We start from the raw sequence: 22,230 nt of genomic DNA, 5'->3' as shown, positions 1-22,230 counted from the left end.
CCCTGCCGGGAGCGCGCTGGGAGCGGCCGGGGCGGGAGCGGAGGCGGAGGCCCGCCGTCCCCCTCTCCTTCCTCCTCCTCCTCCTCCTCCTCCTCCGGCTGCCTGCACGCCGGGCCGCCCGTCGCCGCGGGGCCGGTGCCGTGCCGTGCCGTGCCGTGCCGTGCCGTGCCGTGCCGTGCCGCGGAGGCCAGGCCCGGGCGCCGTCCCCCGCCGCCGGCGAGCTCCATGGTGCGGGAAGGCGGCATGGCCCGCACCCCGTACAGCTCCACGCAGGACATCCAGATGGACGTCTTCGACAACGCCGCCCTCCAGGTGACAGCCGGGGGCTCCGGGGCGGGGGGCCAGCCCCATCGATCCCCCCGGGCCCGGCGGCACCGCGCGGGGGGGGATCGGCGCGGCTCGGCCCCCCCCACCCCCCCGTGCCCGGGGAGGGAGGAGGTTGCAGCCCCCAGCGGGCAAAGCAGGGTGGCTCCCACCCATGGCCAAGCCGCCGGGGGGGGGACCCAGGTGGGGTCCCCCCCCTGCTTTGACGCCCCACGGGGGGGTCGCGCCCGGGGCTGGGGCGCGGGGGGGTCGGCACGCGCGGGTTTTCCCGGCTGCCTGCTGTGTCACCGCTTCCCCAGGGGTTTGCGGGGGCCGGGGGGGCCGGAGCGCGGTGCTGCCCCGGGCTGCGGGGGGGCAGGTGTCGGCCCACCGGGAAACTTTGAGGAATTGGGCAAACTCCGCGTGGAGGCGGCGGCTCCCCCCCGGCCCGGTCCCCTCCAGCCCGGGCGCAGGGTGGCGGGGAAGGGACGCGTGTCCGGCCGGTCCCTCCGGCTGCTGGCGATGCCGGGGGGGGCACCCAGCCTCCGGGTCTGGCTGGGTGCTGCCCCCCCCACGCCGCTGCCGCCCACCTCCGGGGGGTCAGACCCCCCTCGCTTGCGGCCTGGGGGGAGAGCGGGGCGGGGGGAGAGGCCCTGGCCGCGCCGCCTCCCCGCTCTCGCCCGGCCTCGGGTGGGCGACGGCGCTGCGGACCCCCGCCGCCGCGTCCAGGCGTTAGCAGGGCCGCCGGCCTCCCCCCCGGGGACATTCGCAGCTGAGCCCGAGCCACGTCCGTCGCCTGCTCGGAGCGACGGATGGGGCTGGGCGGTCGGCGGGGGGCCGGGGTGGAGGGGGGGGGTCGAGGATGGAGAACCTAAAAATATCGGGTGCTGCCCTGCGCGGGGACCGCGCATCTCCGGGCCGGGCGGCAGCTGGGCCCAGCTGTCCCTCCGCGACGCCGGGGAGGCGGCAGCCCCGCTGGCCGCTCCGCACCGCCCCGGCGGGGACCCCCGTGGGGACCTCTGCCCGCGGTGGCACCCCGGAGCCGGGGGGCTCGGCCGCGGGGCCCGCGGGGGCGGTGGCCGTGCCCTCGTCCCCTCGCTGCGGCGAGGAGCCAGGCGCAGGCACCGGGCGCTCCCGCAAATCCAATCAGCCCCGCGGCCTCCCTCCGCTCTCCGTGGAGACTGGCCCCAGCCCCGCGGCTGATCCGGTGCCGGGCCCCCGGGGACGGGATGGCCGCAGGGCGCTCGCCTCGGCGCAGCCGGAGCATCCCGGCGCAGCCGGAGCATCCCGTCCGCTGGCGGTGCAGCCGAGAGCCGCGGGCGGGTGACGGCAGGCGTTGGGTCCTCCCTGCCTCGGTTTCCCTTCTCCATCCATGGATGCTGATGAGCTGTTTGCTGCCCGGATGCCGGCGGCTGGGGTTGGGGTTTCCTCGGGGGGGTGGCTGGGGCCGGGGGGGGGCAGGGATGTCCCCCGTGGCCCCCGCGCTCACCGGCGTCTCCTCTCCGCAGGGCAAGTACAGCAAGAGGAAGAGCCGCTTCAAGCGCTCGGACGGCAGCACCTCGTCCGACACGACGTCCAACAGCTTCGTGCGGCAGGTGAGCGGGGCTGGGGACGCGGGGAGCCCCCCTGGATGGGGGGGGTCGCGCCAGTGTGGCTCGTAGCGGGGGGCCGCCGTGCTTGTCCCCGGGGCAGGGTGGCATCGCCACCGCCGGTGCTGCCCCGGGGGGGCTGCAAGGGGCAGAGCTGGCCCTGGGGGTTTGGCCGTAGCCAGCTCCTCCGTGCCCCCCCCACGCTCGTGCCCTCCCCACGCTCCATCGCGGCTCCCTGCCGGATCCAGCATCCAGCATCCAGCATCCAGCGTAGTCGCCATGGCAACCGGCACAGGGGAAGGGACCTTGGTGGCCCAGAGCCGGGTCGCATTTTTGGGGCGCTGGGCCGCGATGGCCCTTGTCCCTGGGGACAGCGGGGGGGGTCCAGGCTTGAGACCCTCAGCCCCCCGAGCGCCGCGGGGGGAGCGCGGCCGCTGCCCCCCCGGCTGGACCCGGCTGTGCCCCCCCGGCTCAGAGCAGAGGTTTGGGGCGTTTCGTCCCCGTCCTGGGGGGCACTGCGGGGTGGGGGGCACGGGAGCTCCGGGAAGCCCTGGCATCGCCCGCCTGGCATCCAGCCCGTCCTCCCCGGCCCCTTCCAGCCGTCAGAGCCGCCGGCTTGGCACCGACCCCTGCGGCCCCCCCCGGCCCCCACCCCCTCCCGCACCGGGCTAAATATACCCCGGCAGGCCGCGAATGTCGCAGGGCGCTGAAACCCGACCCGCGGGTGCCCCAGCGCAGCGCCCGCCCGCCCGCCCCCGCCGCCCACTCGCCCCCGGCCCCGCCGCCATGGAGATAGGCAGCAAAGACCACCGCGCGGCCCTGGTGAGCGTCCCCGCGCCCCCCCGCCCGCCATGGACCCCCCCCACCCGTGCTTGCCCGCTGCGCCATGGGGCCACGTGCCCCCCTGCCCCGCTGTCCCCGCTGTCCCCGCTGTCCCCGCTGTCCCCGGCGCGGGGTCCCCCGCGGCTTCGTGGGGGCCGGAGCAGGGTGTCCCAGGAGCTGGGGGGGCCACCGGGGTCTGTGGGGTGAGGACATCGTGCAGGACCCCCAGGTCCTTCGAGGGGCTGCTGCCCCATAGATGGGGGTCAGACCCCTGCAGAGGGAAGCTGGCCGGTCCCCGCCCGGCGTTTGGGAAGGATGGGGGCACCCTGCACGGTGGGGGCCGCGGGCGGGCGTGGGGTGGGCGTTTGCCGGTGGTCCCTGCCCCCCCGCTGACGATGCACCCGCGTCTGTACCACGGTGCGGGTGGCACCGCCGGGCCTGTGCCTGGGACCGGGGGCTGCTGCGGCTGGGGGGGCTCTGGTGGGGATTGTGGGGGGGGAGCAGCCCTCCAGGGCGCTGCCAGCCCGGACTCCTGGGTCCCTTCCCCAGCCTTGTCCCGGGGTGACCCTGAGGCGCTCCGCACCCCCCTTTCCCCGTCGCTGCTGCCCCCGGGACGTGTGGGGCAGAGCGGTCACGGCGGCGGGGGGGACCGGGCCTTGGGGGGGGGACCGGGCACGGGGAGCACGGGCAGGCGGCGGCGGGTGCCGCGTTCCCCCCGGCCTTCCTGCCTCGACGGCGGTCCGGGACGGCCACGGGGCCGGGAGCAGGCACCGTCCCGCGCCGGTGTCGGCTGTCACGTTCCCTGCCGGAGCGGGGAGGACAGCTGCAGCCCGGCCCTCGACCTGCCGTCACCCCTCCTGCCCGGGGGAAACCGAGGCACGGGGCTGGGGCGGGCCCCGGCGTCCGGCACCCTGCTTCTCCCGCCGGTCTCAGCGAGGGTCCCGGGGGTCCCGCCGCAAAACGGTGTTGGACTCTCCCACCCGGCTATGCAGGACGCACCCCTGCGCGGGGAGGAGGCCCGTTTTTGGTGCACGCCCAGAGGGCACGGTGATGGGCGCCGTCCCGTCCCGAAGGAGAAGGGCCGGGGAGGAGATGGGGCTGCTGCTGGGTCCGCCTGTTTGCGGGGGGGGGGGAGGCAGGGAGCCTGCCCGGCCCGCGCTGACCCCCCCTCTCGCTCCCGCAGGGCTCGGCGGAGTCCTACACCAGCCGCCCCTCGGACTCGGACGTCTCGCTGGAGGAGGACCGCGAGGCGCTGCGCAAGGAGGCCGAGCGCCAGGCGCTGGCGCAGCTGGAGAAAGCCAAGGTGGGACGGAGCCGCCGCCGGCCCCGGGGCTGCGGCCGGGGCTCGGGGGCTCGGCTGGAAACCCGCAGCCTGCCCCGGCCTTGCTGGGCGCAGCAGCCCCCCGCCACCCGCCCGGCCTTCGGCACCCTCTGCCCTGGAGGGAGGGGACCCCCCGCCCCGGGTCGCACGGGGCCAGCCCTGGTCCCTCCGGCTCCAGCTTGCTCCCCGCTGTCCCCTCCGTGCCCTCCGTTGTGGCCGCAGTGTCCCCAGCCGGGCTCCGGCCGCTGCCGGGTGGGAACAGCCCGTGGGGGCCGTGGGGCGCGGCCCGGGCGTCCTGGCACTGCCGCGGTTTGGGGGGGGGGCGCTGGGCAATGCCGCCCCCGCTGAGCCTCCTCTCCCGCCGGCAGACGAAGCCGGTGGCATTCGCCGTGCGGACGAACGTCGGCTACAACCCCTCGGCCAGCGACGACATGCCCGTGCAGGGCATGGCCATCTGCTTCGAGCCCAAAGACTTCCTGCACATCAAGGAGGTGGGGGCCGGGCCGGGGGGGCGCGCGGGGGGCCTGCCGTGGGGCTGGGGGGCAGCACAGTGGTGTGGGGCTGGGGGTCGGTGTGGGGCTGGGAGTGGCGGGGGGGCCTGCCGTGGGGCTGGGGGGCAGCACAGTGGTGTGGGGCTGGGGGTCGGTGTGGGGCTGGGAGTGGCGGGGGGGCCTGCCGTGGGGCTGGGGGGCAGCACAGTGGTGTGGGGCTGGGGGTCGGTGTGGGGCTGGGAGTGGCGGGGGGGGCCTGCCGTGGGGCTGGGGGGCAGCACAGTGGTGTGGGGCTGGGGGTCGGTGTGGGGCTGGGAGTGGCGGGGGGGCATGCCGTGGGGCTGGCCCGGGGGGACGGGCAGCGGGGCCGCGTGGGGCTGGGCGCTGCGGGGGGTTCAGGTGTCCCCCCCCCGGCGCAGAAGTACAACAACGACTGGTGGATCGGGCGGCTGGTGAAGGAGGGCTGCGAGGTCGGCTTCATCCCCAGCCCCGTCAAACTGGAGAACATGCGGCTGCTGCAGGAGCAGAAGATGAGGCAGAACCGCCTGAGCTCGAGGTGGGCCTCGTCCCCCATCATCCCCCGGCTCCCCCCGGCCCCCGCCCCGTCCTCGCCCCCCGCCCCGTCCGGGCACCGACGCTCCTCTCTGCTTCTCCCCGTGCAGCAAATCGGGCGACAACTCCAGCTCCAGCCTGGGCGACGTGGTGACGGGGACCCGCCGGCCCACCCCACCGGCCAGCGGTAAGGGTGTCCGGGGGCCCCGCTGCCCCGCGCCGGGCTGGGGCAGGTCCAGCTGGGGGTCCCTCAGCCCTGCCGGGAGCCCCCCTCGCCCGCCCCATAGATCGCCGCAGCTCTGTCCCCGCTGCTCCAAGGGAGCCACGTGCGCGCTGAGCCACGCGTGTGCGTGTGCCACCGAGTGCAGCGTGCAACGGGAGCACACGCGTGTGCACGGCGCTGCCCGCACGCGGCCCTGCTTGCTGGGCACGCACAGACGCGAGTGCCCCCCCGAGCCCCCCCGCCTGCTGCCCCTCTGCCCCCTCTCCCTGCTTCCCTCCACTCCTGTCCCCGCCGTTCTCCTGCCCTTCCCAGTTCCCGTTTCCATTTCTCGTCTCTTTTCACTGCCGTTGTTCCTGTTCTTTTCTCCTCCCCCTCCCTCCCGCTCCGGCTCCCCGTCCGTCCCCAGGTGCCCTGGACATGCCTAGCTTTGCCTTTGACCCCGATGAGTTAGAGGAGGAGGAGGAGGCCCTGGAGACCCACCGCTCCCCTAAGAGTAGCGTGAGCAGTGTCACCACCCCCCCCGCCCACACCAAGCGCATCCCCTTCTTTAGGAAGGTAACGGAGCCCGTGCACGCCGGCCCGGCCCGCGCTCGCCTGCTGCGCCCTGCCTGCCCTAACACTGCCTGCGAGGGCTGCCGGGGGCATGGCGTGCTCCGGGGCGCCCGCAGAGCCTCGCCGGCACGGCCGCGGCGGGGCCCCGCGCCGCAGCATGGGGCGTGAGTGCTGGGGGGCCGGAGCAGGGCTGAGGATGGCCGTGGTGGCCTCCGCGACCGTGGGGTGGGTCAGTCCATGGCTGCCTCCCCCACCGTGAACCAGGAGATGGATCAGCCCATGGCGATCCCCCCCACATGCATCATGGGATGGATCAGTCCGTGACTGTCCCCCCCTCCTGTGAACCAGGAGATGGATCAGTCCATGACTGTCCCCCCCTCCTGTGAACCAGGAGATGGATCAGCCCATGGCGATCCCCCCCACATGCATCATGGGATGGATCAGTCCATGACTGTCCCCCCCTCCTGTGAACCAGGAGATGGATCAGTCCATGACTGTCCCCCCCTCCTGTGAACCAGGAGATGGATCAGTCCATGACTGTCCCCCCCTCCTGTGAACCAGGAGATGGATCAGCCCATGGCGATCCCCCCCACATGCAGCATGGGATGGATCAGTCCATGACTGTCCCCCCCTCCTGTGAGCCAGGAGATGGATCGGTCCATGACTGTCCCCCCCTCCTGTGAACCAGGAGATGGATCGGTCCATGACTGTCCCCCCCATCTCTGAACCAAAAGATGGATCAGTCCATGACTGTCTCCTCCCTGTGACCATGGGATGGATCAGCCCATAGCGATCCCCTCCATGCACCAGGGGATGGATCAGTCCATGACTGTCCCCCCCCCGGTAAACCAGGAGATGGATCAGTCCATGACTGCCTCCCCCTACACACCAAGGGATGGATCAGTCCATGCCCCCCCCCCACACACCGAGGGGTGGGTCAGCCCACAGCCCACCCCATCCCGCGGCTTGGGGGCCCCCCCCGGTGTGCGCATGGTTTGTGCCAGCACGGTGGTGTCTCTTCTCGTCTCCCCCCGCAAATGAGAATGGAGTGTTCCCCCCCCCCCCCCCAAACTGGGCAGATGATGGGTGGGCTTGGACGGAACCAAGCCCCAGGGCGGGGGTGTCCGCCCCGACGCCCTCCTCCTCCTCCCCACGGGGCCTTTCGCACCCGCGGCCAGGACTTGGGCTTGGAGATGGGGGTCTCTGGTGGCCCGGGAGGGCGAGCGGGTGCCTCGCGGGGCCAGGGCAGACCCCCGGCCTCGTGTGCCGGGCGCCTCGGCTGGTGCCGAAGCCGCCGTCCCGCCTGGGCCCTGCCGAAGCCCCGCTCGCACCCCGTTTTTGATGAAGGACGGGGGCGTCTTTAATATTAACCAGTAACTCTGCCAGCTTTGCCTCCCTCCGCAGAGGGCCGGCGGGCTCCCGTCGAGCAGCCCCGTGGGACCCCCCGCCACCGGTCCCTTCGCTGCCCATCATCCCCAGCCCAGTTTGGTGCATCCTCCCCGCCCCGTGTGCCCCCCCGCCGGGGGTCCGTCTCGCCCGGCGCCCCGGCCTGCGTCCCTGCGTGCTCGCGCGGGCGGCCGGGGATAACACGCATGCCTTGTTTGTCTCCTCTCGCCCGCCCCGGCCCCGCGCGCGGCGCCTCGGCACCTAGCGAAGCAGAAGCAGAAGTCGGTGAGTAGCGGCAGGACGCGCGGGGACGGGCATGGGGGGCCCCACGACCGCTGTCACCCCCCACCCCGTGCATCCCCCCCCCCCCGCCACCGCGAGCAGCCCCCAGCGGGGCTGGGCATGGGGTCCGCGGAGGTGGTGGCCCCCGAGCATGGCCGTGCGCCCCGTCCCTTCCCGTCCCCCCCCCCCCCCCCGGCGACGGGGCGGCCCAGGGCTCTGGCGGCGCGGCCCGACGGTGCTGACGCCCGGCTCTGCCCCGCAGGCCGAGCACGTGCCGCCCTACGACGTGGTGCCCTCCATGCGGCCCATCATCCTGGTGGGGCCGTCGCTGAAGGGCTACGAGGTGAGGAGCGGGGGGGGGGGGACAACGCGGGGGGCAGCGCGGGGGGGCGGCGGGCCGCATCTGCTGAGCCGTGCCGCCAGCGCCGGCCCCCTCCCTGCCTGCCTCCGCCCAGGTCACGGACATGATGCAGAAAGCCCTCTTCGACTTCCTGAAGCACCGCTTCGACGGCAGGTGGGTGCCGAGGGGGCGGGTGGCGGGGCGCGCTGCGCCCGGTGCCCCCCGCTCGCCGCCGGACGGGCGGGGACCACCCTGCTCTGTGCCAGGGCAATACCCCTGCCGAGGGGCCCAGGAGTCCTGGACGTGGGGTGGGAGGAAGGGGGTGGACACGAGGTCTGGGGGGGCTTTGCAGCTGCGGTTGCCCTGCCTCCCCCTCCCACTGCTGCCTCTCCGTCCCCAGGATCTCCATCACGCGGGTGACGGCCGACATCTCGCTGGCCAAGCGCTCCGTCCTCAACAACCCCAGCAAGCACACCATCATCGAGCGCTCCAGCACGCGCTCCAGCCTGGGTGAGCAGGCGGCCCCGGTGCCCCGGGTAGCCCGCGTTGCGCTCACCCTCCCGCCTGGCCCGGCTCCCCAGCGCACATCTGTATCGGCCGGGGACCCCGGCGGCCTGGCGCTCCCCGTCCCGCGGTGCTGCTGCTGCCTGCCCCGGGGCACGGCTTGTCCCTCCGCGGCGCCGGGGGACGAGATGCGGTGCGCAGCCTGCATCTCCGCTGCTGCGGGGCGACTAACACGCGCGAAGCCAGCGGGGCGGCGGGGAGCCGGGGCTTTCGCTCCCGCCGGCCGATTTGACTCAGTCTCTCTCCCTTCCTCCCCCTTCATCTTCTCTTTGTTGTGTTTTTCTTTCCCTTTCTTTTTCTCCTTTCCTTTGGGTTTCCTCCCCTCTGCGCTGCTTCCTTCCTCCCCTGCTCCTGATACAGATGTCTTGGGTATGTAGCTTGGACCCGCCGGGACCCCTGCCCGGCTGGGGGCAGCGGGGACGTGGCCCCTCGCATCCCCCCGTCCTCCCTGCCTGGCCGTGACCAGCCTTGGGGACGCTGCTTTGGGAGCGCTGCCGGGTCCGGCCACCCCCCAGCCCGGGGGCTAGGGAGGCCCCGGTCACACAGCCCCATCCGACCTCCCGTCCCGCACACACGTGGTCTGGGGGTGGCTTCGCCCCCCGTGACCCAACCACCCCGGGGTCTGCACAGGCTCGGTGCCAGCACTGGGCGCCCAGAGCCACCTCCCTCCAGGACCTGCAGTGACCCCCCACGTCCCTGGGGCCGGGGTGACCTTGAGGGTGGCCAAGGCCCAGTACGAGACTATTCCTAGTCCTGCCATCTGTCCCGTTCCCCTTACCATGTCTCCCAGCACTTCTCCCTCTTGTCCCCTGCCCCACGTGCTCTCCTGTCCCTCCGCATTGTCTGGCCCTGACCCTCAGTGTCTCCCTGCTGTGGCAGCCGAGGTCCAGAGCGAGACCGAGCGCATCTTCGAGCTGGCCCGGACGCTGCAGTTGGTGGCCTTGGACGCTGACACCATCAACCACCCGGCCCAGCTGGCCAAGACGTCCCTGGCCCCCATCATTGTCTACATCAAAATCACGTCCCCCAAGGTGGGCACGGGGCCGTGCAAGGGTGGGTGGGCACGGGACAGCCCCTGCTCTGGCCATGCTGGGAGGTGGGGCTGGCCAGGGGACATGGGCTGGGCTGGGGAAGGCGGGGTGGCAGCGGGGCTGTGGTGGTGGGGCTGAGGTCCCTGCGGCCGCCCCAGTGTCACCCTCTCCCGGCCCAGGTGCTCCAGCGGCTCGTGAAGTCCCGGGGCAAGTCCCAGGCGAAGCACCTCAACGTGCAGATGGTGGCCTCAGACAAGCTGGCGCAGTGCCCGCCGGTGAGTGTGGCTCCCCGCCCGGCCCGGCCTGGCCCTGGCTCCCGGTGCTGCCGTGGGGCCGGAGGCTCCGCCTACCACCTCAGTGGGGCCAGAGGCTCCTCCTCTACAGGCCAGAGGCTCCTCCCACCACCGCATCCTGGCCACAGCCTCAACCCCTTTGGCACCAGAGGCTCCACCCTGGCTCCGTAGGCTCCACCCATGCCCTTATCTCAGCCCAAGGCTCCACCCCCAGCAGCATAGGCTCCACCCACAACCTCATTGGGGTCAGAGGCTCCACCCCTGTAGCCAAGGCTCCACCCCTTTAGTCCAGAGGCTCCGCCCCTGCAGGCCAGATGCTCCTCCTACCACCAAAACCTGACCAGGGCTCCGCCTTTGGTTCTGAGGCTCCACCCACCACCTTGGCGTGACCAGAGGCTCCGCCCCAGGCCTGGAGGCTCCACCCACCCCCTATCCTGGCCAGAGGCCCCGCCCCCTTGGAGCAGAGGCTCCGCCCTGGGCCTGGAGGCTCCACCCACCACCCTGTCCTGGCCAGAGGCCCCACCCCCTTGGAGCAGAGGCTCCGCCCTGGGCCTGGAGGCTCCACCCACCACCCCATCCTGGCCAGAGGCCCCGCCCCCTTGGAGCAGAGGCTGCGCCCTGGGCCTGGAGGCTCCACCCACCCCCCCGTCCTGGCCGGAGGCGCCATCCGCCACGCCGTCCCTTGCAGGAGATGTTCGACATCATCCTGGACGAGAACCAATTGGAGGACGCCTGCGAGCACCTGGCCGAGTACCTGGAAGCCTATTGGAAGGCCACGCACCCGCCCAGCAGCAACCCGCCCAATCCGCTGCTGAACCGCACCATGGCCACGGCGGCGCTGGCCGCCAGCCCGGCCCCCGTCTCCAACCTCCAGGTACAGGTGCTGACCTCGCTGCGGAGGAACCTGGGCCTGTGGGGCCGCGGGGGCGGCGAGCCCACCCCCAGCCCCCCCGGCCTCCTCGAGGAGCACGCGCTGTGAGCCGGGCCCGGGCCCCCGCCGGCCTGCGTCCTCCGCGCCTGCGGCTGCCGCTGGCATCGGGGCCACCCCGGGGACCTGCACCCTGCCCCAGAGATCGGGGCCACCCCGGGGACCTGCAGCTCCCCAAGGATTGGGGCCACCCCGGGGACCTGCACCCTGCCCCAGAGATCGGGGCCACCCCGGGGACCTGCAGCTCCCCAAGGATTGGGGCCACCCCGGGGACCTGCACCCTGCCCCAGAGATCGGGGCCACCCCGGGGACCTGCAGCTCCCCAAGGATCAGAGCCATGCTGGGGACCTCCAGCTCCCCAGGGTTCAGGGCCACCCGGGGACTTGCACCCTGCCCCAGAGATCAGGGCTGCTCCAGGTGCCTGCAGCTCCCCAAGGATCAGGGCCACCCTGGAGACCTGCAGCTCCCCAAAGATTGGGGTCATCCCAGGGATCTGTAGCTCCCCAAGGATTGGGGCCACCCTGGAGACGTGCAGCTCCCTGAGGATCAGGGCCACCCCAGGGACCTGCAGCTCCCCAAGGATTGGGGCCACCCCAGGGACCTGCAGCGCCCTTCCCCAGGGTTCAGGGCCATCCTTGGGATTGGGGCCACTGCAGGGATCTGCACCCTCCTGGGCCTGGGACCAGCCCAGGGACCTGCACCCTGCCCCGGGCCTTGGGGCCGTCCCTGGGATTGCCCTGGCGATCTGCTCCCCCTCCCTGGATCACCCCCTCCAAAGGATCTGCCCCGGAGACCGGGGCCGTCCCTGGGACGGGGCCACCCCGGGGACCTGCTCCCACCCCGGGGACCTGCTCCCACCCCGGGCTGGGGGCCAAGCCCGGAACGAGGCCCCTCTGGAATCGGGGCTCCCTGGGGATCGGGGTCCCTCGGGGACCTGCATCCTCCACGGCCCCCGCGCTGCGCTTCCCTGGGGGGTGCCGGCCCCCCCCCCGGCCCCGGCTCACCCCGCACGGCGGGCGGCACCCAGGCCGCTCACCCAGGCGCTGCCCCGGGCAGGAGGCAGAGGGGACACGTGTGTCCTGTGTTGTCTGTCACTAACTCTCCCGGCACGGGGGACGCTGCCGGTGCCAGCCCCGCGCCTGCAGCCCCCCCCGCCCCGCGCAATCCCCCCGTTGCCCCCGTTGCCCCCCCCGCGGGGCCGAGGCGCGGCGGGCCGAGGCATGCGCCCCGCTGCCAGCTCCGCGGCGTCCCTAACCCGGCCTGGCCACTAACGCGTCCGTCCTTGCACGGTGTGATGCTTCTCCTAACCAGGGACCGCACGTGGCGCCCGGGGAGCCGCCGCGCCGGGGGGAGCCCGGCAGCCTCCGCCAGCGCCCCGGCGAGGCCGGCAGCCGCGGGCAGGGCCACCGGGGCCAGGCGCCCGCCCGCCGCGGCCTCCCCCGCCAGGACACCTTCGACTCGGAGACCCAGGGCGGCCGGGACTCGGCCTGCACGGAGCCCGGCGACTCCTGCATGGACGTGGAGACGGACCCCTGCGAGGAGGCCGAGGCGGAGCCGCCGGGCCCCCCCGGCGCCTGCCCCCGCCGCCGGCTCCAGCAGCGGCCCGGCGGCCCTTGGCCCGAGGAGGCGCCGGGGCCGGAGAGCCGGGGCCGGGCGCTGCCGGGCCGCCCCAAGGGCCGGGACCGCTACTGCCCCGAGCCCCCCGAGGCCCTGGGCCTCAGCCAGAGCGACGTGGAGGGCTGGGGCCAGGAGGTCTACATCCGCTAGGGCCGGGGGGGCGTGGGGGGGGCGGCTCCTGCTTGCCCCCCCGCTGCCTACGGCCTCCCTTGCCCGCCGGGGAGCCCCTGCTTTGCCAACAGGGCCCCGGCCGCCGGGGTCTCCCCCCTGCCCTGTGCCTGGGGGGGGATCCCCCCCCCCCCCGCAGACTATCCAGCGGTGCCTCGGGCCCTCCCTGCCCCGCAGGGACAGCAAGTGACCAAAGGGGACCCCGGCGTGTCCCCGTGGCATGGGGGGGGCTGTTCCCCACCCCCCCGGGTGCCCCCGCCTCCCAGTATCCATGGTGCTGTTTGCCCCCCGGCTCCAGGGCTGCAGGGAGACCCCCGGGCTGGCGGCTGCCCGCCCCCCTGCCGCCGCCGTGCCCCACAGCCTCCCCTGCCCCACAGCAGCCTTGCCTGGCGGGGGGGGGGGGGGTGCATGCGTGTGCCGTGCCATGGGGGGCCCGCGGCTCTGGACCGTGGGGAGAGGGTCCCCGCTGGCCCCGGCGGTGCCCCCCGTGGGTGCTGCCTGCCCGGGGGGGGCGGTTTGCACGTGTTTGCGTTGGAGGGGCTCTGCCTGAAGGGGGGGGGGCCGGATCTGAGCCAGTCCGGGGGGGGTCTAACACGTGCTAACAGCTGCCCCAGGCCCGGCCTGCCGCCGCCGGAGCCCCCCCGTGCCACCCCCAGCCCTGCCGTGCCTGTCCGCTGCGCCCCGTCCCGCCGTGTCCGTCCGTCCGTCCGTCCGTCCGTGAGCGTGTCTGTCCGTCCGTCCCCCTGCCCGGCGGGAGGGCAGGGCTGCCGTCGCCGCCCCGCCGCTGCCTTAGCCCGACCGCCAGCCCGGGGCAGGGCTCTGCCTGGCGCGTGCCTCAGTTTCCCCTCCGCTGGGGGCCGGGGCGGGGGGGGGGACACCCGGTGCCACCGCCTGCCAAGTGCTTCGAGAGCCGCCTGCCCGGCGCGTGGCCCCCGCCGCGGCACGTGTCCTCGCCGGGCGCCCGGGCCCGCCCCGTGTTTATGTCCCGTCACACACTATTTAACGCCCCGACAAAGTGTATTTTATTTATTTATTCTCGTCTGCGTGTGGTGGGGGGGGGAGTCGCCCCGCTCGCTTGGGTCTTTGTAATAAACGTTTCGTTGGGACGTCCCGCCGCGGCCCTGCCTGGCGTGTGCGCGGGGGGCCGGGGGGGCCGGAGCTGCGCGGGGGGGGGGTCCTGCCCCCCAGCTGCACCACGGCACGGCCGGGCACCGTCGCGGTTCGGTGGCACCTGGCCGGTCCCTGCCGCAAGGTCGCACGTGGTGGCCGCGGGGCTGGCGGGGAGGTTAAGCCATCCGGCCTTCGGCCTCGGCCCGGGCCTCGGCCTCCTCGCGGGCTCTTTCCCGGCTCCTTTCCCCCCGGGAAAGCGGCCCCGGCTCAGCGCCGGCGGCTTTCGCTTCCGCTCGCAGCCCTTTCGCTTTCCGTTCTCCTGCCCCGGGAGCTGCTGGTGCGGGAACGCGGCGAAATCCCCCGGGACATTCCCAAATCCCCCGGGACATTCCCGGCCGGCAGGATGGAAACCAGAAAGCGGGGCAGGGGCCTCGGGCTGCCTCCGGCTTCGGGGGGGGGGTCTAGGAGCCGGGGGGGGGCGGTCGGGAAGCCGGGGGGTTCCAGGGAGCATCTGGGGACTTGGGGGGCTGGGAGGCTCTAGTGCCTGGGGGGCTCTGCAGGGTCCGGGGGGGCTCTGGGTCTCTGGGGGGCTCCGGGGACCCCCGGGGGGGGCTGGGAGGTTCTAGTGTCTGGGGGGCTCTGCAGGGGTCCGGGGAGGCTCTGGGTCTCTGGGGGGCTCCAGGGACCCCAGGGGGGGCTGGGGGGCTCCAGGTGCCTGGGGGGGCTCTGGGGATCTGGGGGCTCCAGGGACACCCGGGGGGCTGGAGGGCTCCAGGTGCCTGGGGGGGCTCTGCAGGGGTCTACAGGGGCTGTGGGGGGGCTCCCGCGCACCCCCAGGCCAGACGCCCCCCTTGCTGCCCCCCCCCAGCCGAGCCCCTACGTCAGAGGGGTTCCCCGCGGCTCCGCCCCTCCCTCCAGGGGAATCCCCGGGGGGGCGGGGCGGGGCCGGCGTGACGTCACGGCGGCGCTAAAGGGGCCCGCGGGCCGGTGCTGCCGTGCGGGAGCCGCGACAGCGCTATGGGGCAGCTGGTGGCCAAGGTCATGGGCGCCTTCGGGAGCCGCGGTAGGCTGGGGGGGGCCGTGCATTGGGGGGGGGCCGTGCACTGGGGGGGGCCGTGCATTGGGGGGGCCGTGCACTGGGGGGGGCCGTGCACTGGAGAAGGGGCGCTGTGCACGGGGGGGGGGGGGGGGCGCTGGCACGTGGGATTTGGCCCCGGGTTCAAGGCGCTTCTGCAGGCGCAGAGCCCTGCGGGGGGGCTCGTGGGGCAGCAGCGGGGCAGAGCCCCCCGCTGCCGGGGGAGGCGAGGCGGCTCTGTGCTCCCGCAGGGAGCCGGGGCAGCCCCTCGGCTGGACCCCGAGGGGGTCTCGGCCTTTCCCTGGTAGTTGCTGAGCCGATGGCTCGGGCGCAGCCACAGCTGGCAGGGGATGGAGGACGCGGGGCCTTGGCAGCGCTCGCAGGGGGGGAGATGCTGCGGGCTGCTGCCGGGGGAAAGGGGAGCACAACCCTCTTACGAGACATCAGAGAATCCGCACGGGTGCAAGCAGCCCGCTGGAGCCGCGCTGGCTCCCGGGCGTGGGGGGCCGGGCCGAGGCGGCCCCCGCGCTCAGCCGGCCCCCGCTGCCGTCCCGCAGAGCACAAGGTGATCATCGTGGGGCTGGACAACGCCGGCAAGACCACCATCCTCTACCAGCTGTGAGTCCCGGGGGGGGGCTTCCACGCGGGGAGGGGGGCGGGGGGGCCGGCAGCCCCTGACGCCGGCCACCCCGCAGCGTCACGAGGGAGGTGGTGCACACGTGCCCCACCGTGGGCAGCAACGTGGAGGAGGTCGTCCTGCGCGGGACCCACTTCCTCGTGTGGGACCTCGGGGGCCAGGAGACGCTGCGCTCCGCCTGGAGCAGCTACTACTGCAACACCGAGGTGGGCACGGGCCCCCCCCCCGCGGCGCTGGGGCCGGGGGGCTGCTCTGAGCACCGCTCCCCCCCCTGCGACGCCCCGCTTCGCAGCGGGGAGGGTGACGGCCGCGCGCCCCTTCCCCGCCAGTTCGTCATCCTGGTGATCGACAGCAGCGACCGCGAGCGGCTGCCGGCGACGCGGGAGGAGCTGCACAAGATGCTGGCTCACGAGGTGAGCGGGGACGGGACGGGAGCCGGCCACAAGAGCAACGAGGTTGTGAGGTCTCAGCCCCCCGTAAAGGGGGCTCCCGGGCTGGGACGCGGTGCCACCCCGCTGGGGACACCGGCGTCACAGCGCGGTGCCCCCCCCCCAGGACCTGCGGCGGGCGGCCGTGCTCATCCTGGCCAACAAGCAGGACGTCAAGGACTCGATGACGACCTCGGAGATCTCCCGGCTCCTGACGCTCGGCTCCATCAAGGACCACGCGTGGCACATCCAGGGCTGCTGCGCCCTCACGGGAGAGGGGTGAGCGGGGGGGGGACGCTGGGGCGGGCTGCCGCGGGGTGCCCCCGGCTCGGCCGCGCTAAGGGCGCTTCCCCGCAGCCTGCCCGCCGGCCTGGCCTGGATGCAGTCCCGCGTCGCGGCCGGCTGAGAGGCCACGGAGCCGCGGCGGAGAGGGACGACTCGAGCAGGGGCCCCCCCGAGCCGGGAGCTCGCTGCTGCGGGGGCTGCCCCCCCCCCACCTGGGACCGCGAGCGGGATCTCTCCTGGATCGTCCCACCATTCCCGGATGGATCGTCCTGTTCCCATCATGGCCATGAGGAGCGAGGCTGGACGGCTTCCTGGGGCTGGCCGGGGGCCCGGGGCCGGGTCATGGTGCTGCCCCCCCCCGCTGCCTCGGTTTCCCCGGGGGCCCCCAGCCCGGGGGACGCGGCTCTACCCCGTGGCCTTGCTGGGGGAGCCAGGGGAGCCCCTGCCCTGTCGCCTGCCTCAGTGGCGGATGGGGGGGGTCAAATCCCCCTCTGTGGGGGTTTTTTATAAGCTGTTTTTATATGTGATTAAATCCTGCCTGTTTCACTCTGCACGCTGGGTCCTGGCTCTGCGGGTGACATCCCGGGCTGGGCACCAACCCCCCCGGGCCGGGCAGGACGGGCAGGCAGGGACAGACGGAAGGACGGACGGACACCCATGGCGTTTGCCCAGTGGCTCCCAGGGCTTGCTGGGGGCACGGGGCGGGGGGAAGCTGCTTTCCATGCCGGGAAAGGGGGCCGGCGAGCTGGGGCACCCGTGACGCAGCCCCGCTGCTGACGCAGGGCAGGAAACAGCAGCGCTGAGCCGAGTTCCCGGCCGCTTCCGCGGGTTTATTTTGTGCCGAGGCAGCAGGGGATTTCGCAGCCCTGATCCCCCCTCCGCGGCCGGGCCGGGGGGCTGGGGACCTGCCCCGGGGGGGGTCGGCTGCGGATGGAGGGGATCCGGCCCCTCCACATCCCGGCGTCTCTCTCTTCCCGCCGGCAGCCCCGAGGCCACGGTGAGGGTCGCCGGGGCTCCGCATGGCCGTGGCTCCGGGGGCGCTGGATCCGTACGCGCTATTTACAGGGAATAAATAGGGAGCTGCCGCCGCTCAGGGCTGCCGGCACCGCCACTCGCTCTTCTCCGGCCGGTACTCGAACGCCTTCCTGGAGGGGGAGAGCGTCGGTGGCACCTGGGCTCCCGCGCCGGCCCCCACGGCCATCCCGGCGCGCGGGAACATCCCGGCCCCCCCCGGCCCCCTACTCACCCTCGGCCGGGCTCGCCGGGGCGGCACACCAGCCCCTCCAGGCAGGGGCACAGCTGGTTGAGGCTGAAGGCCAGGCCCCCGGGGGGCACGTGGCAGCCCTGGGCCAGCGCCAGGCGCCGCTTGCAGACCCGCTCGCCGTGCTGCCGCGCGCAGCAGGCCCCGGCGCCGCAGTCACTGTCCCCCCGGCAGCGGGCTCCTGCGGGGCGGGCGGCGGCGTTAGGGGGGGCAGAGCGAGCCCCCCACCCCACCTCCCCCCCCCCCATCGCCCCCCGGCCCTGCTCACCCTCCTGGCCCTGCGGCGCGGGCTGCTGGCACTTGCCGAACATGCAGAGGAGGCCGCGGGCGCAGTGGGCGTCGTGGCGGCAGTACTGGCCCTCGGGGCGCCGGCGCAGGCACAGCCCGAAGTGCTCGTCGCAGAAGTGCCCGGGGGCGCAGGGGCTGCCGCTGCTGCACGCCGGTGCCTGCGCGGGGGGGGGGAAGCTCCATGCTTAGGGCGAAGCCGGGATGCAGCCCGGGAGCTGCTGTTTGCGTCGGGGCCAGACCAGGGTCTCCCCTGGGTTTTCGGGGCCCAGGAAAGCAGAAGCATTGGGATGCAAACTCGGGTTGTGGGGCAGCACCCCCCCCCGGGAGAAACCCACCTGTGGCCGGGCTCTGATAGGTGCAGAATCCCCCCCTTTTCTTCTTTTCCATTTATTTAGTGATGCCTGTTCTCAGGGCAAAACCCAGCACGCAGCCTGAGTTTTTCCAGGGAAAAGAAACCCAGCGCTGCTCGCGGGAGGGGGGTGGTGGGGGCCCCTCTGAGGGGGGTTCGCAGGGTCGGACCCAGGGGAGGGCCGGCACCCCCTCCCCAAACCAGCCGGGAGGGGAGGAAAACCCGGGCCATGTCCTGCTCTTTTTTGCCCCTCTCTTAAAAGCTGCCACGGCCCCCCCGTAAAAGTCCTGCTCCAGGTGAGGCTCGAACTCACAACCTCGGCATGGCTCCCGCGTACTGCCGTATAAGTACCGCGCGCTAACCGATTGCGCCACTGGAGCGGCCCGGGCAGGCGCCCGCCGCGCCCACCGCTCCGAGCCGCCCGGGCCGGGCAGCCTGCTCCGAGCACTGCGCTGCGCTGAGCTGCACTGCACTGCACTGCACTGCACTGCACTGCCTCTCCCCCTGCATCCCCCGGCCCGGGCAGCCTGCTCCGAGCACTGCGCTGCGCTGAGCTGCACTGCACTGCACTGCACTGCCTCTCCCCCTGCATCCCCCGGCCCGGGCAGCCTGCTCTGAGCACTGCACTGCACCTCGCTGCACTGCACTGCACTGCACTGCCTCTTCCCTAACATCCCCCGGCCTGGGCAGCCAGCTCTGAGCACTGCACTGCACCTCGCTGCACTGCACTGCCTCTCCTCCAGCATCCCCCAGCCCCGGCAGCCTGCGCTGAACGCTGCACTGCACTGCACAGCCCCCCCTCCTTCGTCCTCCTCCAGCATCCCCAGGGCAGCCCTGCTCTGAGCACTGCACAGCACTGCATCCCCGCTCCTCCTCCTCCTCCTCCTCCGGCATCCCCAGCGCCCGCTCACCTCCTCGGGGCTGCCGGGGGCCTGGGCGCTGCGGCCCAGGGTGGCGTCGCCGGGCGGGTGCTGGGGCAGGGTGTACATCCACGCCCAGAGGTAGCCGGCGGCGGCGGGCAGGAGCGCGGCGACGAGGCACAGGCTGGCGGGGACCATGCTGGCGGTGGGCAGCGGGCACTGGCTGCCCGGGCCCGGCCCCGGGGCTTATGTAGCCCACGGCCTGCCTTGGCCCCCGCCGCTAAAACTGTTTGCCCAGCTAATGGGGAAGGAGGAGGCAATCAGGGGTTAAGGGATTAGCATAATTGCCAGCCTTCCCCTGGCTGGGGGGAACAGCCCCAAAGCAAACGGCCCCCCCGGAGCAGTCTGGCTCCGGCGCCCGGCCGGCTCCAGCGCCAACCTGGACCTGTGCCCGTGCCAGTGCTGGTGCCGGTGCCCGGCGTGGCGGTGCCGCTGCAGGGCTGCCCTTGGCCCGGCGTGGCGGTGCCGGTGCTGCCGCGGGCGCTGCCTGGGCTGGCAGGGGCACGCAAAGGCTCCTGGCCGTGTTTCCCCCCCCCCCCCCCCCCCCCCCGCACACCTCATCTCCGGGGGTGACGGGCTTTGCACCTTCCCTAACGGCTCTGCAAACGAGGTGTTTGCACGGCCTCTGCAAATGAGGTGTTTGCACGGCCTCTGCAAACGAGGTGTTTGCACGGGCGCAGCCGTTATCTGCGCTGCCCCCGGCTCCGGGCAGACCCGCAAATGGCTCCCCGGAGCGGCAGCCGGACAATGCCGCCAGCGTGGCCTCGGCACCCCGGGGGGCTCCGCGTCCCCCCCCCAGCCCCGGCCTCGCCGCGCTCGTGCCTCAGTTTCCCCGTGTGTAAGTCAGCAGCGGGAGGCCACACGTCGCACCGGGTTTGGGGGCGTGGGGGACAGCCCAGCCGGGCCACAAAGCCGCTTTTGGGCCCTGGCGCAGGAGGTGCCCGTGCCCCGGGGCGGCTGCAGGCCAGGACGCCTGGGCCCGGCCCCCGCCTGCTCGGCCCGTGTTTGCGGAGCGGCTTAGAGAGCAAATATTGACGCTGCCTCCGCAGCCCTGGCACAATTGCGGCCGCTGCCCCCATCCGCCTCCCGCCGGGCTGCGGCCCAGGGCTGCCGTCCACGGCTAATCCCCGTCCCCGTGGGGCCAGCGCTGCTGGCACTGCTGCGCCGGGGGGTCCCGGGGGGTCCCGCTCGCTGCCCCCGTCCCCCTGGGCTCCCCCGCACAGCGAGGGATCTTCCTTGGCCAAAAACCATGTTTTTTTGTTTTTGTTTTTTTTTTTTCCCCTCCTTCTCGTTCACTGTCTGGGCTGGTTTTGGCTCTGGCCGTGCCACGTCTCGCCCCATCGCTGCGGGGGGGTGGGGGTGGGGGCGGCTCCCTCCTCCGCCAGCCTGGTGTGCGTTTTGGGGTGACCGGCCTCGCGGTCCCGTGGGCATCGCCGCCGGGTGCCCCGGAGCTGCGGGAGCTGCTGCTGGGCCGGAGCGAGTGGGGCCTCCGCGTGCAAACGCGCGTGTCCCGGGATGGGGGTGCGCGTGCATGCTGCAGCCACGCGTGCATGCAGTGTGTGTGCGCGCACATGTGTACGTGGTGTGTGTGTTTGCATGTGTGTGGGGTGTGTGCACGTGTGGGGGTGTGTGTGCATGTGGGGGGTGTGTGTGTGCATGTGGGGGGGGGGTGCATGTGCCCCACAGCGCAGCCCCCAGCCCCAGCAGTGCCGTGGCGCAGTGCAGAGCACGTCCCTAGCCCTCCCGGCTGCTTTCCTAGCACCGGGGGTATAGCTCAGTGGTAGAGCATTTGACTGCAGATCAAGAGGTCCCCGGTTCAAATCCGGGTGCCCCCTTCTTTTGGGGGGGTTCTATCTCTTTTTTTTTTTTTTTTGGACATCTCCGTTTCGCTCCCAGTGCCCCGGCTCCGGCAGGGCGGGGGGCACCGGCAGCCCTGCAGCCCCGCGGCCCCAGCCTGCCTCCGCCGCCACGGTCGCAGAGTTGGAGCCGTTCCCCCGGCAGCGAGGCAGGTCCCGACTGGGGGGCTGCGGCACGGGGGGGCCACGGGGAGCGGGACCCCAGATCACGGGCCCGCGGAGGCCAGGAGGCCGATGTGGCTGCTCGTCACTAGATGGCAGCTGGCGATGCGCTGGGCCGTGCTCTGGGGGGGCCGCGAGCCCCAAAAGGGGCTGGGGGACACGAGTGGACGGGGGGGCACGAGCCAGTGGCCACCAGCCAGGCAGCTGCCTCCGTGCTGGGTCGTGGATGGGCTGTGGCTGCGGGGGGGCCGCTGCCTCTGGAGCCGAGGGCTGGGGGGGGGATGCAAGGGGCCACAAAGCACCGTGTGAGCAGCAGTGCAGGTTGCCACGTGCGGATGCACGCGGGGCTAAAGCTGCACGGGGCAGGTCGGGGTGCACGTGCATCTGTGTGCGTGGGGGGTGTGTGCCCTGCATGCGTGTGTGCACCACGTGTGTGTGCACCGTATGCGTGTGCACCCCACGTGAATACATGCCCTGCATGCACGTGTGCACCGTGTGTGTGTGCAGCCTCTCCCCTCCGGGCGCCTCGGCCGCGTGCCATGCGGTGCCCAGCCCCGGCGCAGCTGCAGGATGCTGCCCCCCCCTCGCTGCAGCCTCCGGGCAGCTTGGGGGTGACTCGGGGCAGCACTCGGGCCTCCAAGGACACCCACTGCCAGCGCCACCCCGAGCGAGCCCCGAGCGAGCGGCGCAGCCCTGTGCGCACACGCGTTGGTGCCTCCGCTGCGGGCCAGGGAAGGAGGCCAGGGAGAGGCCGGGCCGGGCCGGCGAGGCTGCGGGTCCTGCTGCGGCCCCAGCGCCAGCTCCGATACTGGCCTCGGCTCTGGCTCTGGGGCCACCTCCAGCTCTGCCTCTGCCTCCATCGCTGGGTCCATGGCCGGGTCCATCCCTTAGTCTGTGTCCAGGTCCAGCTCCAGCTCCATCCCCAGGTTCGTCCCTGGCTCCATCGCCAGATTCATCCCCAGTCCCAGCTCCATCTCCATCCCCGGCTCCCTCCCGGCTCCCTCCCCGGCTCCAGCTCTATCCCTGGGTCCATCCCTGGCTCCATCCCCAGGTTCATCCCCAGTCCCAGCTCCATCTCCATCTCCGTCCCTGGCTCCAAACCCGTCCCCAGCTCTATCCCTGGGTCCATCCCTGGCTCCATCCCCAGGTTCATCCCCAGTCCCAGCTCCATCTCCATCTCCGTCCCTGGCTCCAACCCCGTCCCCATCCCCATCCCCATCGCTGGCTCCCTCCCCAGCTCCAGCTCTATCCCTGGGTCCATCCCTGGGTCCATCCCTGGGTCCATCCCCATCCCCATCCCCATCCCCATCCCCATCCCCATCGCCGGCTCCCTCCCCGGCTCCCTCCCCGGCTCCGGCCCCGGCCCCGCCGCGGTGCAGCCCCGGCTCCCTGCCCAC

General features: G+C 73.3%; 3 protein-coding genes and 2 non-coding genes across 6 annotated transcripts; 3 read left to right on the top strand and 2 right to left on the bottom strand.

Moving 5' to 3' along the window:
• The first annotated feature begins 59 nt into the window (after positions 1 to 59).
• CACNB1 (calcium voltage-gated channel auxiliary subunit beta 1) lies at positions 60 to 13,573 on the top strand. Its single transcript, XM_064524694.1, has 14 exons — positions 60 to 312; positions 1,812 to 1,898; positions 3,898 to 4,017; positions 4,404 to 4,526; positions 4,946 to 5,082; positions 5,189 to 5,265; positions 7,505 to 7,524; positions 7,784 to 7,864; positions 7,977 to 8,035; positions 8,262 to 8,371; positions 9,305 to 9,456; positions 9,636 to 9,731; positions 10,438 to 10,623; positions 11,989 to 13,573. Exons 1-14 carry the CDS (start codon positions 226 to 228, stop codon positions 12,442 to 12,444), a joined length of 1,791 nt encoding a protein of 596 aa, XP_064380764.1. The 5' UTR covers positions 60 to 225; the 3' UTR covers positions 12,445 to 13,573.
• A 906-nt stretch (positions 13,574 to 14,479) lies between these two features.
• ARL5C (ADP ribosylation factor like GTPase 5C) lies at positions 14,480 to 16,548 on the top strand. 2 transcript variants are annotated; one of them, XM_064524865.1, is made up of 6 exons: positions 14,480 to 14,635; positions 15,205 to 15,265; positions 15,343 to 15,490; positions 15,614 to 15,697; positions 15,840 to 15,991; positions 16,070 to 16,548. In XM_064524865.1, the coding sequence occupies exons 1-6, from the start codon at positions 14,590 to 14,592 to the stop codon at positions 16,116 to 16,118; spliced, it is 540 nt and encodes a 179-aa protein (XP_064380935.1). In that variant the 5' UTR covers positions 14,480 to 14,589; the 3' UTR covers positions 16,119 to 16,548. The 2 variants fall into 2 exon arrangements, with proteins under 2 accessions (XP_064380935.1, XP_025970514.2); XM_026114729.2 differs by lacking the exon at positions 14,480 to 14,635 and having other exon boundaries at positions 14,802 to 15,265.
• Positions 16,549 to 16,801: 253 nt separating this feature from the next.
• On the bottom strand, positions 16,802 to 18,953 carry LOC135330591 (dickkopf-related protein 1-like). The gene is made up of 4 exons (XM_064524506.1): positions 18,677 to 18,953; positions 17,527 to 17,730; positions 17,244 to 17,439; positions 16,802 to 17,142 (listed from the first exon to the last, which is right to left on the bottom strand). The coding sequence occupies exons 1-4, from the start codon at positions 18,951 to 18,953 to the stop codon at positions 17,088 to 17,090; spliced, it is 732 nt and encodes a 243-aa protein (XP_064380576.1). The 3' UTR covers positions 16,802 to 17,087.
• On the bottom strand, positions 18,184 to 18,275 carry TRNAI-UAU (transfer RNA isoleucine (anticodon UAU)). Its single transcript is given in 2 exon segments — positions 18,184 to 18,219; positions 18,238 to 18,275. It is a non-coding gene; the product is annotated as a tRNA-Ile (tRNA).
• Positions 18,954 to 20,578: 1,625 nt separating the features above from the next.
• On the top strand, positions 20,579 to 20,650 carry TRNAC-GCA (transfer RNA cysteine (anticodon GCA)). The gene has a single exon. It is a non-coding gene; the product is annotated as a tRNA-Cys (tRNA).
• Positions 20,651 to 22,230: the final 1,580 nt, after the last annotated feature.

The sequence above is a fragment of the Dromaius novaehollandiae genome, chromosome 22 (assembly GCF_036370855.1).
Source record: "Dromaius novaehollandiae isolate bDroNov1 chromosome 22, bDroNov1.hap1, whole genome shotgun sequence".
Classification (NCBI taxonomy): domain Eukaryota; kingdom Metazoa; phylum Chordata; class Aves; order Casuariiformes; family Dromaiidae; genus Dromaius; species Dromaius novaehollandiae.
This window is presented reverse-complemented; position numbering and strand designations above follow the sequence as displayed.

Excerpts from the sequence above, each read along its gene's own strand:
- CACNB1 (XM_064524694.1), top strand. The coding sequence starts at position 226 with ATGGTGCGGGAAGGCGGCATGGCCCGCACCCCGTACAGCTCCACGCAG. Across the intron at positions 1,899-3,897 it reads CCAACAGCTTCGTGCGGCAG|GGCTCGGCGGAGTCCTACAC; the intron begins GTGAGCGGGGCT and ends TCGCTCCCGCAG. Across the intron at positions 9,457-9,635 it reads TCAAAATCACGTCCCCCAAG|GTGCTCCAGCGGCTCGTGAA; the intron begins GTGGGCACGGGG and ends CTCCCGGCCCAG.
- LOC135330591 (XM_064524506.1), bottom strand. The coding sequence starts at position 18,953 with ATGGTCCCCGCCAGCCTGTGCCTCGTCGCCGCGCTCCTGCCCGCCGCC. Across the intron at positions 17,440-17,526 it reads CGCGCCGCAGGGCCAGGAGG|GAGCCCGCTGCCGGGGGGAC; the intron begins GTGAGCAGGGCC and ends CCCGCCCCGCAG. Across the intron at positions 17,143-17,243 it reads CCCGGCGAGCCCGGCCGAGG|GAAGGCGTTCGAGTACCGGC; the intron begins GTGAGTAGGGGG and ends CTCCCCCTCCAG.
- ARL5C (XM_026114729.2), top strand. The coding sequence starts at position 14,967 with ATGGCTCGGGCGCAGCCACAGCTGGCAGGGGATGGAGGACGCGGGGCC. Across the intron at positions 15,266-15,342 it reads ACCACCATCCTCTACCAGCT|CGTCACGAGGGAGGTGGTGC; the intron begins GTGAGTCCCGGG and ends GCCACCCCGCAG. Across the intron at positions 15,698-15,839 it reads ACAAGATGCTGGCTCACGAG|GACCTGCGGCGGGCGGCCGT; the intron begins GTGAGCGGGGAC and ends CCCCCCCCCCAG.